The 17172-nt window shown below is 40.3% G+C and overlaps 1 protein-coding gene and 1 long non-coding RNA gene across 2 annotated transcripts; both read left to right on the forward strand.

Moving 5' to 3' along the window:
* The first annotated feature begins 1345 nt into the window (after positions 1-1345).
* Positions 1346-5082, forward strand: LOC126912803 (uncharacterized). Its single transcript, XR_007707448.1, has 2 exons — positions 1346-1621; positions 5024-5082. It is a non-coding gene; the product is annotated as an uncharacterized LOC126912803 (long non-coding RNA).
* Positions 1621-5082, forward strand: LOC126912802 (uncharacterized). Its single transcript, XM_050706772.1, has one exon. The coding sequence runs from the start codon at positions 1809-1811 to the stop codon at positions 4467-4469; it is 2661 nt and encodes an 886-aa protein (XP_050562729.1). The 5' UTR covers positions 1621-1808; the 3' UTR covers positions 4470-5082.
* Positions 5083-17172: the final 12090 nt, after the last annotated feature.

Below are 17172 nucleotides of genomic sequence, written 5' to 3' on the forward strand. Positions count from 1 at the left end.
GGGCAACATCTTTTAAATGAAAAAAACTCCTTAACTGCTTTGATTTTTTAAAAGATCAGCACAGTAAATAAAAATGAAGTAATATTTTTAATATAGATTTTTAATTTAGACATAATTAAATGGAAATCTATACTCTATGCAAATAATCCAATTCGAGGTCAAAAAACAGCAATTATTAATAAAATAACTTTTTACCTTTTGACAATGTTTCTTTTACAATCTGATTAAAATCCATTAATGTCTGTAAACATCAAATAATTTGAAATTTAATTTACTAGTTACATGTCTCAGAACTAAGAATTTAATTTACAAAATGTTAGCAAGAATTATGCGTCTCATGATTGCTTTTTAGTGTTTAAGACGTACTTATGAAGACGATTTTAGTAAGCGTTAGCTACTAATTATAAATTACTTCAAAACCTAGAATTACTGGAATATCTCAGAAATTGTTGATAGCTAATGAAATGAACAGTTAATGATAACTTTGCAATATATACTTAATGTGAAATTATCAATTCTGTCGTACTACTAAATTATTTTTATTTGTTTTTAAACTACAGCTCGTTTCAACATCTTGAGCATTTTTATAAACAAGTCACAATTGAATAAAATCTAATCACAACCATCATAATACATAATGTATTCGCAGTTACACAGAGCCGCGGACTGCCTAGCAGACACCGGGGCACGGCTCGAAAAGCTGGAGTAGGAACAGTGCGATTTTAGTCAGTAAGAATCCGACACTCCCTCTCACCTCACCCATGGTGAGAGAAGTCATTGGGTGACTTAAAAAATAGTATTGGTAGTTGTAATAAAAACCTACCAACTATTGGAGATCCCTAACAACAGTTTCGAGAATAATTCGCCCAGAAAATTGGAATCGGTTACGAACAGTTGTTGTCTCATTTTGAACTTCGCCTGGCCTCACCTCTATCTAATGAACCAAATAAAATTCGAACGTCGAACGTTAAAGTTTTTTTTCTTCTTCATGTTTACCTTTTCCAGCCAATGTCTTTGGTTACGTCGCGTCGTCGCTAATAAAAAGGTTTTATTTGATTGTGACATTGTTAGATTTTATGAGTTGCGGAGTTTTGTTCAATTTAGGAATTCTTTTTAATTGCGTACTGACTTCCAATCAATATTTTTTAAAGGCCAGCAACGTACTTGCTACTCTTCTGATGTTGCGGGTGTTCATGGGCGATGCTGAATGTTGATTCCTCTGCATGTTTTGCCTTCTATTCCATAAAACAAATAGTCGTTCTCAAAACACTATTGCTATATTCTACTGCATTTAGTAAATGGTTCGACAAATCAATCGCAAGTATTCAAAACAGATATTTGTAGCGCGGGAATTAGAAAATTAGGTACGTAGTCTATGGTGTGACTACTCTGTGGTTGCAACGTCACGCGGACGCCCAATGAGAGCGCGTGAACGACCACTCCTCCCGACCGCCGCAACCTCGCGCGCCAGCGCAGCCATTGCGAGCGGTGAGAGAGAGAGCGCCCCGACCACCGACGCGTACGGACGTGTTGAGAAATCCTCCGCGGCTCTATACCACGCCATTGATTAATCTAGAACTTTCGATTATCCGCCATTTTGTATCAAGTAGTTTTGTGTTAAGTTTTTGTCTCGTGTTCGGAACATTATGTAAAATTAGTAATAAAAGTGATTGACTGTAAAGTGTCTCGTTATTAAAACATCCACTGAGTTTGGAAGTTGCCTTATAAACTGGCTCCCAGCTTAGTGACTATTACACTGGCGCCCAACTAGTAGGCCGAACCGTTACGACCGTTACATAAGCGTGAAGATGCCGACAACGAGGAGAGGGGAAGCCCTCCGTCAACAACAGGGAGATGAAGGGAACATCACTCTCACTGAAGAGGAGATCGTCGCCGAGCGCGGCCACGCGGACGAAGCCGCGAGCGCCGGCTCGAGGTCGACAGAACCTGCTCCCCACTTCACCCAAGACTTCATATCCACGCTGATCGAAACGATCACGCGTGCGCAGGTGGAGGCTAACAGAAGTCTCGTTAACACGCTGATGGGATCCGGCGGCGACTTCAGAGCTTCCACCCCAGTCGGGCCTCCTCCATCATCAAACGCGACCGGCGGTGGTACCGCCGTCGCAGCCCCGCCGTGCAGCGAGGCTAACTTCGTGAAGTGCACGGCGAGATTCGACGGGACCTCCCCGGACGCTGAGGTCCTGGAAGCATTCCTGGACGCCGTCGAGATCTACAAGGAGTGCGCAGCAGTGAGCGACGAACACGCCCTGCGTGGGCTACCCATGCTCCTTGAGGGCGAAGCCGCCGTGTGGTGGCGCGGCGTAAAAGCGTCGGTGACTACATGGGCGGACGCGACCGCGCGCCTCCGTGCGACCTATGGCGTCGCGCAGCCCGCGCACCTCATCCTGCGCGAGATCTTCGCGAAGGAACAGCAAGAAGAACGTGCAGAGACATTTATATGTAGAGTGCGCGCGTTAATCGCTAGGTTGCCTTATACTCTAGATCAGACGTTGCAAACAGACATTTGTTACGGATTATTACATAGACGCGTAGTGAAACGTGTGCCGCGAGATAGTGTTCGTGGGTTAGACGACCTATTACATAAGGCTAGGATCGCGGAGGATACCTACAAATCGTCTAAGGCTAAATCCGTTAAAGTTAGCAATAATAATTCAACCCAAATATCGGTGTCACCTACTACCGACCGTGTTCTCGCGCAGTCGAGTTCCGCGACCACGGGCGCGACTTCGTCACGTTGCAACAACAGAAGTAGACCGCGTTGTAGTTTCTGTAGGCTTTTTGGGCATGTTAGCGACGAGTGCCGTAATCGCGAGAAGGCTTATAGCAACAATAATAATAATACAACACCTAGGGAGGTACGTTGTTATGGATGTGGCAAGCAGGGAGTCGTGAGGTCGAAATGCGATGTTTGCGTGAACACAACGCCGAAGTCCGACGACAAAATATCTTTCAACAAAGTTGATGTAGATTTTTGTATGAATAACGTCGATGTTAGTAATAATCATCGTAGTTACACTGGTAGGGTTAATACCGAGTCGTGTGTTAGCATTACGAGTGCATGTCTAAGTACGCGCGACGATCACCCGATGCTGAATATTAGTGTCGCGGGCCGTAGGGGCGTGGCCGTTGTAGATACCGGCGCCACGCATAGCATAGCGAGCCCGCTCTTACACCGAATATTAGTTAACTCGGGAGTTCGCTTTACCGAAACGAGACGTTTCGTGCGCCTAGCCGACGGCACACAAGGATGGAGGAACTTGCTGTCAGCCGAGACAGATGTTATGATTGCAGGCCGTCGAGTAAGATGCCAGTTCCTTGTGTTGCCTGGTAGGAATGTTAGGACTCTGTTAGGTGTAGATTTCTTGTCTCGGGCCGGCATGGTAATAGACGTCGCCCGACGTACATGGTCGTTCTCGAACAATCCGAAACGACGTTATGGTTTTGTATATAATTACACCTTAGGTTCGAGCAATAGCGCCGACGCCGGCCTATTGCACGCCGCTTCTGCCGATGACCCAGCACCGCGACCGCGTGAAGGTAAGTTTACCCCCGTGCGGCGGCGTACGCCCAATGCGTTCATTGAAGACCGCGCGCCGCGAGCCGCGCGCGATGTACCCGCGTCGAAGGGCGCTGCGCGTCGTCGTAATAAAGTAAGTTCACGTCGAAGAGGCGGGATCAAGGTCGATCCAGACAAGGCTGCAGTTGTCGCCAACCTGGCTGCTCCGCAGAACGTCAAACAACTAGAGTGTTTCTTGCGCATGTCGTGTAAGTATCGACGCTTTATTGGTAATTATGCAGGAATCGCGAGACCCCTCACTGACCTCCTGAAGAAGTCGAGTGCCTGGCAATGGGGCACCGAACAACAGGAGGCGTATGAGCGCATCAAGTCTCTGCTCGTTTCCGCTCCTATTCTCCGCCAGGCGGACGCGTCAAAGCCGTTTATCCTTTGCACTGATAGCAGCGCCTATTGTATTGGGGCTGTTCTCATGCAGGGGGAGGGCCATGACGAACAGCCAATCGAGTACGCGAGTCGACTCCTCACTAGTGCCGAGAGGAACTACTCCACGACTGAGCGAGAGGCTCTCGCCGTCGTGTGGGCACTCGGTAAGTTCCGCGGGTATGTGAAAACCGCGAAGGTCATTGTCAGGACTGACTACCAGCCCTTAGGGTGGCTGATGGGTCAGAGGTCACCTAGCGGTAAACTGGCCAGATGGGCCCCGATGTTACGAGAGTTCGATCTCAGCATTGAGTACACACCCCGTCGCTCACAGGTAGTTGCAGGTACCATGTCGCAACCCGTTAGTGCAGGCGACCAGGACGAGTGTGACTTATGCATGATAGACATCGACATGCCAGAGAGAAGCAGCAGTGTTCGCAGCAGTCAGCCGATGGACCCCAGAGGTACGTATGAGTATCGAGGACATAGAGTCCGACGAACCCTCTAGGGGGAGACCACGATCTGACTGCTGATACAAATTCTCTGACGACACTAGGCATTACTCTCTTATAAGATAGGTAAAGTTATCAGCTTAACAACTCACGGTCTGGAGAGCGTACGGACTCGGGCGAACGTAGGGAAATATCACGTTTCGCACCTCACGCCCTTGCGGGCCATGTAGAGTTACCCGTTCGCGAGAAACGCAAGCGTGGCAGACCGCGCATATATCTAGACTAGCCCAACAGTGAGGGCACTTAGTTAGGCTAGAGGGGGAGGATGTAGCGCGGGAATTAAAAAATTAGGTAGCGTAGTCTATGGTGTGACTACTCTGTGGTTGCAACGTCACGCGGTCGCCCAATGAGAGCGCGTGAACGACCACCTCTCCCGACCGCCGCAACCTCGCGCGCCAGCGCAGCCATTGCGAGCGGTGAGAGAGAGAGCGCCCCGACCACCGACGCGTACGGACGTGTTGAGAAATCCTCCGCGGCTCTATACCACGCCATTGATTAATCTAGAACTTTCGATTATCCGCCATTTTGTATCAAGTAGTTTTGTGTTAAGTTTTTGTCTCGTGTTCGGAACATTATGTAAAATTAGTAATAAAAGTGATTGACTGTAAAGTGTCTCGTTATTAAAACATCCACTGAGTTTGGAAGTTGCCTTATAAACTGGCTCCCAACTTAGTGGCTATTACATATTTCAATATTTAATGTTTATATCTTAGTTTTCCACCTACATTGTTAGTGTCAACGGTAAATCTAAACAATTCCACTTAAAACCATCTAATACTTTACATATTCACACACACTGAAGCAAGCTTATGTTTTTGTTCCACAGTCTGTATCCAACGACCTATTTCAGTAATCTATTACCCACCTACAGACGAGAAACATTCTCACACCCCTTATATTCACTATAAAATTTATGCAAGCTCAGTCTTGTCTAAGTTAGGTAGCACGTGACGTCATAACACGAGATTAAACCTACACCCTGTAGAATTATGTCAATGACACAATAATTCTAGAACACAGTATCTGAGGAACGGATTGAGACACGATACAAGGGCAGATATACTCTTGAATTATAATAAAGTAACTCGCACAGGACTAAACAATATCAATCCACGCACGCAACATCACGCCTTTTATTCCCGAGGGGTAGGCAGAGGTGCACATTACGACACCTTATGCCGCTATACCGCTATGCCGCACTTTTCACCATTTGTGTTTTAAGTCCCATATAATAGGGGGTGAGCCTATTGCCATATGCTGGACACAATTCCAGACTCCGTGCTACTACTGAGAAATTTTCGAAAAACCGAAAAAACCCAGTAGTACTTTGCCCGACCAGGGAATCGAACCCGAGACCCCTTGACCAGCAGTCGCACGTACACTCGACCAATGAGGCAGTCATTTTATAGTTAGCTTTTACGAAATCCACTGGAAGAGTCGCAATTACATACAAGGACACTTAATACTATTGAATAATAATTAATTACTACGCACACAACTAATACTGTATAATGTATTGATTAGTGTGCGAAGCTGAGATTATTATTGGTTAAACTGTAGCTTCTGATAGTGAAGGGTTGATCAAATATGTCCGTGCTGTGTTTAGATTCGTTATTGAATCTGTTTGAGTGTTGGAATGCTGTTAGTCAAGTATCAAGAGATAAATTGATACAATTTTCTACATAATTAGGTCCATATATAAGTGTGGGAGAGCCATGCTTCATTAGACTGGCTCAGCTAGAGTGATACCACGGCCTCACAGAACGACTTGAAACAACGCTTGCGTTGTGTGAGTAAGGTTACCGGAGGCCCAATTATTATCCCTAATTATTCCCAATCTCAAATTCCTAACCTCCAAAAGGCCGACAACGCACTTGTAACGTCTTTGGTGTTTCAAGTGTTAATGGGCGGTGACGATTGCTTACCATCAGGTAATCCGTCTGCTCATTTACTGGTTTAATCCACAAAAAAAAAACACACACAACATTGCAAAAAAATCTGTCCAGCTTTTGTATAAATGTGGTAAATCTTTACGAAACCAAATGTATTTTACTGGACGTTGCTATACTGCTAACGAAAGCGACTAGAATAAGAGGCGAAAATAATAGGACAAAAATTACTTTTTATTTTTCTGTGATAGTATCAATTATAGTTCTGTCAATTTGTTACAGTAATGCATTCAAACTTTTAGTAGCAAAGAAGATTCATTTATTTAATACTTAGTTAAAACATCTTCCCTTTTCATTTACTAAGTAAAAAATCTTACGGAACAACGTTTGTCATTCTAAACCCAACTTCCTTTTGAAACGCAAAAAGGACATAATTCATTTTGCCAGCTAACAAACAAATTAATTTATCTTGAGGCTCTTAATCTCCTATTTGTCACGTTAATTCTTATTAAAGGGTTGAATTTAAAACAGGAAATCTGCCATTTATACTTCAAGTTAAGTTTGAGGATAAATATCGGGTGTCCCAATAAGAACGCAAGATTTAAATTTGGCGGCATTCGAAGTATCAATGTTTGACATTTGAACACGTGTTATTTTTTGTTAGTATAAGGTACGAGGTTAGTAAAAATGGAGCGCTACATGATTAAAATGAGCCAGGTCAAGCGCAAACAGTCAATCATGGTGTTCGGTATCGTAAAATGATAACAAGTCTTTTCGTACCTCGAATTGAAAAAATGGATTTGGAGGGCATGTGTTTTCAACAAAATAGCGCCACATGTCATACAACCAGAGAAACAATTGAATTGCTGCATCAGACATGTCCCGGCCGTGTTATTTCACGTTTTGAAGACCAGAATTGGCCGCCTAGATCATGTGATTTATCACCATTAAACTTTTTTCTTTGGGGTTTCTTAAAGTCGATGGTTTATGCGAATAAGCCGACGACGACTCAAGCCTTAAAAAGGAAATTGGACGCTGTATTAATGAAATACCGCAGCATTTATGCAAAACGGTCATTGAAAATTTCATTGAAAGATCGCGTATGTTTCAGCAAACCAGCGGCAGCTACTGCCCGATGTATTGTTCCATAGATAACCTCATCCTCTCTACTTTACGATATTATAAAGCTTTCACGATTTTTTTAAAAATATCTGCGTTTTATTTAATATTTAAATCTTGCGTTCTTGTTGGGACACCCTTTATAATGTCTTAGAATAATTGATTAATTTCTTAAGAAATTGATTTCTTAATTACAATAAGACAAAATGCAACAATAACATCTCCGTGCGAGAAGAGGCCTCTGGTCAGCAGTGGCCACTTAATAAATAAGCTATTGAAGTGTGATGTGAAAAGTTTGATAGTTTCTATCCATTCCATTAGTCTTTGTAGTAAAGATATTTGAAGTAAGTCTACTGACTAATATCGTAGCTTGTGTCTAACCTAGAATACTTAAATTGATAATGTTGTATATTATATTCAGTAATCGCAACATATGAGTGCACGGGGGCTGGACAACCGACTGCCACGTAACGGGTAGCAGTTTCGATTTCCGCACGGAGCAACTCTTTGTATGATCCACAAATTATTTTTTCGGGTATGGGTGTCATTTGTATGTTTGTAAACGCACCCACGATACAGAAAATCCTAGCGTGGCAAAATGTTTTTCTTTTAAATATAAATCCCTTCAATCGGTAAACATGTACAAAATAATAAAAATGGAAATACATTAAAACTCACCTCGAAACAAATTACTGCCAAATAACTATCCAAGTGAACATAAACACTAAGAAATACTAGGTCCATTACTTATGTATGTCTCTGAACGTCTTCAGTCGGTAACAGATACTGGGTGTTAGGAGAATGCACTAGGATGCACTCGCGGTGCCCGTCAGCTAACGAGTCTACTAATGCAGGTGTATACCTCACTTGAACCTCGTCCATTAGACACGTTCGGGTAGGGAGACCATGTTACTTTGGTTTCTATAATTATTGTTTTTCGAGGAAAATAACTTACAATATTTTTTTGTTCGATTTTCCTAAAACGTATTTGTAGTTAACCGAGTCTGGTCGGGTCTAAATGATGTTTAACGTTGTTGGAATGAAAGCTGTACTCATTAAAAAAATAAGAAGGGTAGTGCCCGAATACTCAAACGCTACTCAATTTTAAGACGCTCTCAAATGTAGTTCTGTCAATATCAATTCTTTGTAAAATGACAGATATAGCACGATATTTATGTACAACTTAAAATTGAGTAGCGTTTGAGTATTCGGGTGTAAGGGTTCTAAACCAATGGCAAGCACCAAGGAATTTCTAAGATTATTAAGATGCCACTGACAAACGGTGAAGGAAAACATCGTGAGGAAATCTGGGGTAGTAATTTCTAATTATAAGTTTGAAATCGCCAACCCGCAATCAGCAAGCGTGGTGATTAATGCTCAAATCTTCTTCGTGCAAGAAGATGCCTTTGACCAGCAGTGGCCATTTATAGGCTGATGATGATGAACGATATTAAGTCAAACAGGTATAAAATCCTCTCAAGCACACATTAATGTTAATCGCTTTCAAATATCTATAAATATGTTGATCGCGTATAATTACATGCTGCGGGCAGTATTTTGCATTTAAAATTATGATTGGCTTTCACTGTCCTGATGTGAAATGTAGAGTGAAAATCAAATTATACATTCGTGCTTTATAACGTGATATAATACTATAACTAGCATAGTGATGAGCACCATGGGATCTGGAGGCAAAGGTGCTTGCGCGCGTCTTTAGTTTGCACGCCGACGCGCGTCGCCGGGGCGAAACTCCGCTGCCGCGCCAGATTAGTGCGTGGCGGGACGAGCTCCGGCGTGATCTCATGGTGGAATGGCAGCAACGACTGTCGCAACCGAGGGCTGGGCTCGCTGTCATTGCAGCGGTAAGTCCCCTCTTTGAGGAGTGGCTAGAGAGGCGCCACGGCGTCCTCACCTACCGCCTGACGCAGGTGCTTACCGGACATGGAAGTTTTGGTAGGTTCCTGTTTCTGATTGGGCGGGAGGAAACGCCCGGGTGTCATCACTGTGCGGACCGCCCGGAGGATACGGTGGAGCATACGGTGGCGGTGTGCCCTGCATGGGCTGAGCACCGCCGTGTCCTCAGGGATGTGGTCGGCGACGGCGACCTCTCGCGTCCGGCATTGGTTCAGACCATGGTGCGGAGCGAGGGGGACTGGGATGCCGTCTCCTCCTTCTGCGAAGCAGTCATGCTAGCTAAGGAGGAGGCGGGGCGCGTGAGAGAACGAACCTCTTCACGCCCCAGACGTCGCGAGAGACACTCCGGGCGTCGGGGATCGCGAGACGATCTCCGGCCACCGTAAGTGCGGGCCTGCGGACGGTGAGCAAGGGTAGCTCGCCGCCCGACCAGAACCAGACCCGTGCGTGCGGCGCGTCGCGTTCCGCGCGCGCCTCAAAGAGCCATCAGACCACCACAGATGGGGCCCAATAGGGCTGATGCTTAATCCGGAGCTGCGGACTACCTAGCGGGTTTACCGGGGCTCCGGCTTGACAAGCAGGAGAAGGAACGGGGTGGTTTTTAGTCAGTAAGAGTCTGACACTCCCTCTCGCCTTGCCCTGGCGAGAGAAGTCATTGGATGATTTTCCCCCTGAAAAAAAAAAAAAAAAAAAAAAAAAAGCATAGTGATGAGGTTAATAATGTAATATTGAATGTCTTAATTTTTATTATTACTAAGTTTGAGCTGTTTGGTGATGACAGACCAGAATATTACCACTCCTATTCCTCACATGGGTTTTGTTATAGCCCATTAACGACACATAATAAAGACCAAGCAGGAGCGATTTCTGGTGAACCTGAACCTTTAAAACTGTGATCATCAATCCACTGATGTCTCGGACTGTCGATGTTGTGGCGATACATGACATTGACAGATGACAGAAGTTACACATAGACCATCGACGACCAAATCAATGGATGACGTCATAAATATCGCACATTTGAAGTTTATATGCGAATGAACAGGGATAGAAAATCCCAACGAACAATACGAGTAGTTGGGCAGAAAGCCCCTTAGACACGATCACCTCGCCTGGTCGGAAGATTCTCTTTTTCTTAGGAAACCCTCTGTTCTCTAAAATGGTGTATTCTTTGTATAATTAAACAAAAAATATATAGCAAATATTAAGTCATTGAAGATGAAATTGCAATGTTGTAATCTGTATGTACTCACTAGGGAGGCTTTTGCTCTGTAGTGGGACGATCATGGCTGAAATCAAATCGATATCTATATAAGTATATAAAAATCAATTGCTAGTCTTGCCAAAACTCGAGAACGGCTGGCAAATTTTGATGTTGAATTATTTGTGGAAGTCCAGGGAAAGTTTAAAAGGTGAGAAAAAAAATGTTTGAGACAGTACTAAGTTTAAGCTACTCTATAATATAATTTTGCATCTTCCAAAATTCTATCAGGACTATCCCACAATGGATTGAAACGTGGTGACATTTATAATGTGATACTAGGCAATAAAGCCCTAGCTAAGTGTTCTAGAAAAGTAAGAAGCACTTAAGACTCTTAAGTAAAACGTTGTTTTCACTACTTTGAATTGTTTTAAAGTTTTGTTAATTGCATTACTTTACGTCTGCGACTCTACGCGTGTTTTACTTTGTCTCGTTCTTCTGTCTGTATTAATTGTATTGTCATCAAGAGTAATTTAATTTGGTTAGTTTTATTGTTTCGTCTAACTATTGTAAAGGACATTGGTTTTTTTTAAGCGGGGAAAATCATCAAATTACTTCTCCTGCCTTGGTCGAGGCGAGGGGGAGAATCAGACTCTTACTGACTAAAAACCACCCCGTTCCTACTCCTGCTTTTCGACCCGGAGCCCCGGTAAACCCGCTAGGTGGTCCGCAGCTCCGGATCAGAAAGGACATTGAATTGGATTTTGACCTTGGCATGTGTATTTAAAATTGATTTTTGTATATTGATGTTACAAACTTGTACTACACGTTATTTATGGTTAGCTGTCTAGCTCTAGATGTAATTAGGTAAAATCTATTTAATTTCTCTTGAATAACAATAGTTTTAGTAACGTAAAATGACGGTACATTTTTACTTAAAATATTTATTTTGCCTCTACAAATATAAAATGTATTTAATAAAACATTTAATAGTTGATCTTATTAAATTTTTAACGATGAAATGAATAATAAACTGTGTAAATAAAGTAAATTAAGACGATTACATTCGCAGACAAAAACTCATAAAATATTATGAGGTAAGTAAACGAGATAATACCTTTTCTAGAACTAAGATTAATTTTATTTGAAGACGCCATATTGAAATACTAATAAATACTACCTAAAACGTTAATGTTCTTAGTCTTTATTAAGTAGGTATTATTTCACCTAAAATTGCCTTGGACTATATTTTTGGTATTAAATACCATTTATAGAAACAGTATTACAAATACATAGGTATAACTTCAGATACTATCTTCCTTTGGAACTTTGATATTATACTAATATCGAATGCTAGAAAACGAGTATTCTCCCTTTATAAGAAAAAAGTTACTCGTAGTTATGTATACAATCATATACCTATTTTGAAAACAATTTTCCAATATGAATCAAGTACCGTTTAAATTACGTATCAAACCATATTCGTATATATAATACATATACAATAAAGCCGCTTTCCACCGCCTATGTGTCTGTATATTTAGATCTTTAAAGTTACGCGACAGATATTGATGTTTTTTTTTTAATATACATAATGATTCAAAAGAGAGTTTATATGTTATATTTATATTAACGTTTATAATAATTCCTAGCTTAACGCATGCGAAGCCGAGGACATAATCTAGTTACTATGTAAAATAATAACCTAAATATACCACAAACTTATTACACAGCGTGTTAGCTAATCAGTAACTAACTAACCAAAACCAGGTCATTTTCAGAGCTGGTAAATTTTGATAACACAACTGTTTAACGCCTCATGGCGAGATTTGTGTGAGTAACTACAAATGTAACCGACCCACTACTAATTATTTATTTATGAATGAACAAAGACTTGATTCATTGTACAATGTACAGTGTGGTGTTGAGAATTTCATTTTGTAATAACCCGACCGCTAGTCGGTTGTTAGAGTGATTTATTTGCAGTTGTTTTAATTGTTTTGTATTTTGAACGGGATTTTGATTAAGTTTGATGTTTTCGAGTGTGGGAGAGCCATGCTTTGGCACGAGTAAGTCGTGAACAGGAGTGATACCACGGCCTAACAGAAAACCGACGTGGAACAACGCTTGCGTTGTATTTCGTCCTCTCCAATCTCCTAATCCCCAACAATCTTCAAATTCATAAGCACCAAAAGGACGATAATGCATTTGTAACGCCTCTGGTGTTTCGGGTATCCGCCGGTATATAGGTGACGCCGATTGCTTACAATCAGGTGCAGGTAAAATCATTTTTTTTAATGTTACACAGGAGTAAAATTATCTTAAACCATACTAACTAAACAATATTAATAACTATGACTAAAATATTTACAACTTAAAAATACCTTAAAAGAAATTAAAAACCATTTAAATTATTCCATACTTACACCTACTCACCAACCAAAAACGCTTCCCAGGATAGGCCTACATTTGCGGCCACTAAACCAACAAGGCAGTAAAAAGAGGAAAGGTGTGAGTGTACCTTAATATTTAATACAAGGAAAGCACTAAAATATACAATGAAACGCACTTAAAAGCAGTAGAACCCCTTCATCATACATAATAGACCACGGCAGGGATAAACCTTTGTTTACTCTTCACCATCGAAGTTTAATCATGGCTAAACTGCGGTAAATACTTCAAGTTTCAACACTAAATGTTGAAAACTTCATCAATCTAAGACATGCAGTTCGTATAGGTCGCCTTTGAAGATCGGAGTTTGTTCCCAGTCTGACAAAAGCGTTTTCTTGTATGCCACAGTTTGCGGTGACCGTCGGCGGGGACGGTTCCCAACTAAACCGCTTAGATGTCAATGGCACCCACATCATGACAGTGTAAACAATTCTGAAAGTGAATCCTTCAGTCCTTTTGTACGGTCCGATAGACACGGTCCGTTGCCTTCATAAATTATTGTCTGCGGGTCTAAGTTGTGAGCGGTTAGCGGGTTTGTTTTTGTATTTTGTAATTTTTTGGCGATGGGACAAACTTATAATATTTACCAGATTTGGAGAAAAAAATCTAAGGAGTATAGAATTATGAAGAACAGTAAAACTACCTTGGTGGTCATACTATCATCATCGACAAGATGATCGGGTGCTCAACTAGACCATCGGAGGAGTTATCACTATAATGACTTTAGGGTTACAATTTGTCAGTACAAAAATTGATTTTTAGTATTAGTATGATGTTTTAGTATAAATAATTAAGTATTAAGGAGGCCCTATTACTCCTCCCCCCTTTTCCCTATCTTTTCAAAATCCGATTCCTCAACAACCCTTAAATTCTTAACCCCTAAAAATCCGGTGGCGCACTTGTAACGCCTCTAGTGTTGCGAACGATTCTCGTGTTTCAGGTGCCCATTCAAGTTTTAATATTTAATTTGAATCAGAAGCGCAACTAACTGGAAAGTCAGTTTATAACTTGTACCACACATTTTAACGAATTTCATGCTTCAGATTCGATAATGGACAAAAAGGAGATTTTTTTAAATTAAATTCTCTTGCTCAAAGGAATACGTCATCGTTCTAAATATTAATTTAACTTTTATTCATAAGTTTATTGCGTATTTACCCAGAGAGGTCAATAGAACTATTTTCGTATTCTTGTCAGTTCATAGTTCGTTTGTAATCTTTTTTTTAATTTATGGCACATTTACATTATCATAATTATTTTTCTAATTTGTTAGCTTCGAACAAGAAGCCTCTTGTGTAGTTAATTATTACAATTTTGTTAATTAACTTCTCCTGTCATCTTAACTTTTAACCTATTTTTTATAGTTGATTTAGAGAGCAAACTCAAGACCTTAAATACCAGAGTCACATATCCAAATACACAATTAACGACCAAGTCAATTGAATACATAAAACCCTTTACCTTCATAAATACGTAACAATAGCTTTCACAGAATTCTTGCGTCAGATTTCGCACCCAGCCGTATCCCAGCTTAACAATCAGGAATTCAAGACGCTACATAATTTAATTGAAACAGAATCTAGATCCAAACGTTTCATAACTCAAAACAAATCGAAGTTTTGGGTCGTTCAGAAGATGTATTACCATAATAACTTCCACAGCAGATTTAGTACTAAGCCATCAAGAAGTTTAAGCAAGCTGAGCCTGGATTTATTCGTGGGTTTTGATGATTTATCGCTTGCTTCTTTATTGCATTCATATATTCTTCTAATTAATTATTCTTTTAGCTTCCCTGTATGTATTAAATATGGTTTTTACTCCACTTTGTTCTTTCCAGGATCTGTGAAGAAATGGATTCTATCTAGTTGCACAATGTCAACTCAGTCGAACTTAACACAGTAACACACCACTAACCCTATGCACGTTTTTTTACCTCAAAATTAAAAAAAGTCTTTTATCATCATCCCTTAATTTTCACATCCCAATTCCCAATTGTAACGCATCTGGTGCGGCGACGTTTGCTTACCATCAGGTGAGGTCTGTTCGTTTACCAGCTTAATCCATAAAAAAACGTCGTAGGTATATAGAATATATTACAGTAATACTCAAATAAAATCTGTACGGTATAAAAACACTTACCAAACATATACATGAAAACTTTCCTTTCCTCTAAAATTGCTCTGAATATAAAACAAATTATCCTAGAAGCGTCAATAAATATACTTAAAAATATATTCCTGACTATTCATCTACCACGCTTGCGCTGACAAATAAAATAGAAGTCCGCTCGCCCGTTCCAACGCTTCCATTATGCATAGACTTTAAGTCCGTAGTTCCTCAAAATGTTACTCAAATGTCCGGTATAATTATATGCAAACTTTGAAAGTCTATGAGCTGGTTGCTGCCCAAAGGTTTACGCCGCCAGCGTTTTGTTCAACGGCGTTTGTTGGACGAATACTAACTTGACTTAATTATAAGTCGCTTTTAGGAATAGTGTTATTATGAATCAAATTATATTTTGTATTGTCGAGTTTGTTGCTTAGTGTGAAAAGATTTGTACGTTTTTGTTACTGTCTTGTTTTATTTCTGAGCATAAGATATCTGTTCTATAGTATCCACAGAATTCGATTCTGAAACTCTCATTGATAGTCAGTCTCTAGGATTGTTATCATCTTGAATGTTTGAAATTATCAAATCGCAAATTAAAATGGAATCAATAATACTACTGACAAAACTATTGATCTCTACTTTATTTGATTTTGGAGCATAAATTATCTGGACTATACTTTTACGATTGATATTATTTAATCGACACTATTATAAAACAACATATCTGAATCAAACGATATCGCATAGCAGTTATGCTTATGAATAGTCAACAAAAATGTAGATATTTTTAGTTACGTTTAAAAAAACTATATGTTTAAAGTTTAGAGTGCTTTTAATGGACATTCAGCCATTTGTATATTTGAAATCCATTCATATTTCCAAATACATTTCAGATCCAAAAATATTCATTTTAGTTATTGTCTTGTTTTGTAATATTTTTCATATCAACAATCAAAAACAATTTAAGTTCAGTAGTTTTATCAAAAAATATAAAACTAGATCTTAGAGAAAATCCTTAGTAAATAAGCAGATAAAACTAGAAAATTATATTTCAGAACTTTCAGGAACATCCTTTTAAAACTTTATAAGTAAACTGAACCCGTTTCACTTTCTTATCTGACAGTTTTTCTAGGTAAGTGAGTCATGAGGCAGGATTTTAGGCCCGACTTTTCTAGAAAAAACGGGTCTAGGAAAAACGAGTGGATTTTGAAGAAAATAAATATTCTTTCGACAAAAATAACACCATTTATAACAGAAAGTACATTATTCGTTCAGTAAAGTTTGTACATTATTCGTTCCTAAACCAGGATTGTATTTTATTAAAAGAAGATCCAATCAAGTGTCAACTAAAGAAAATAAAAAAAAATGACCCAACACGGGTATCGAACCCAACATAAATTCAATACTCACTATACCATCGACACACTCCATTTACATTAACATTTTTGAGAGGTCTTAAAATCCTAAAGTTAAACTTGGATCTCTGAACGTACGTGACACGGGCACTAATGCTATTTTTGACCCTACTCGATATCTGCCAGTGACGAACGTATCGAGTGTCATGCTTAGCACGTCCGTCACCCCTGAAATCCTTGGAGAAATCCTCTAAAAGGGTAAGCTATATGAGTTTTTACATTTCAATGATGTAGTGATGTATTATTTAACATTGGGGTAGGTATTGTACACACGATGATCGGTATCAAATCGTTAGTAGACTATGGAGTCTGTAAGAAAATAAATATTTATTTGTGAACTCGAATGGCTTGAAACTTATCAAGTTCCTCATTAAAATTAAATAGTATCGTGAGTGAAGGTCAAAACATATCAAGCATGGCTGCGGTAAGGCGTTGTTTCGAATTGTGGCTACCGCTAGCTGCCAGCGTGCTTACGACGTTGTTTCGCTTGTGCCTGGCGCAGTCGGTGAGCAGTAAGCACGTGGCCCGCGCGCTTCCAGCGAGCAGTCCATCGGCGAGCAGTAAGCACATGGCTATAATCAATTTATTTTCAAACTAACGA

This window comes from Spodoptera frugiperda, chromosome 30, assembly GCF_023101765.2.
Source record: "Spodoptera frugiperda isolate SF20-4 chromosome 30, AGI-APGP_CSIRO_Sfru_2.0, whole genome shotgun sequence".
In the NCBI taxonomy this organism is placed as follows: Eukaryota; Metazoa; Arthropoda; class Insecta; order Lepidoptera; family Noctuidae; genus Spodoptera; species Spodoptera frugiperda.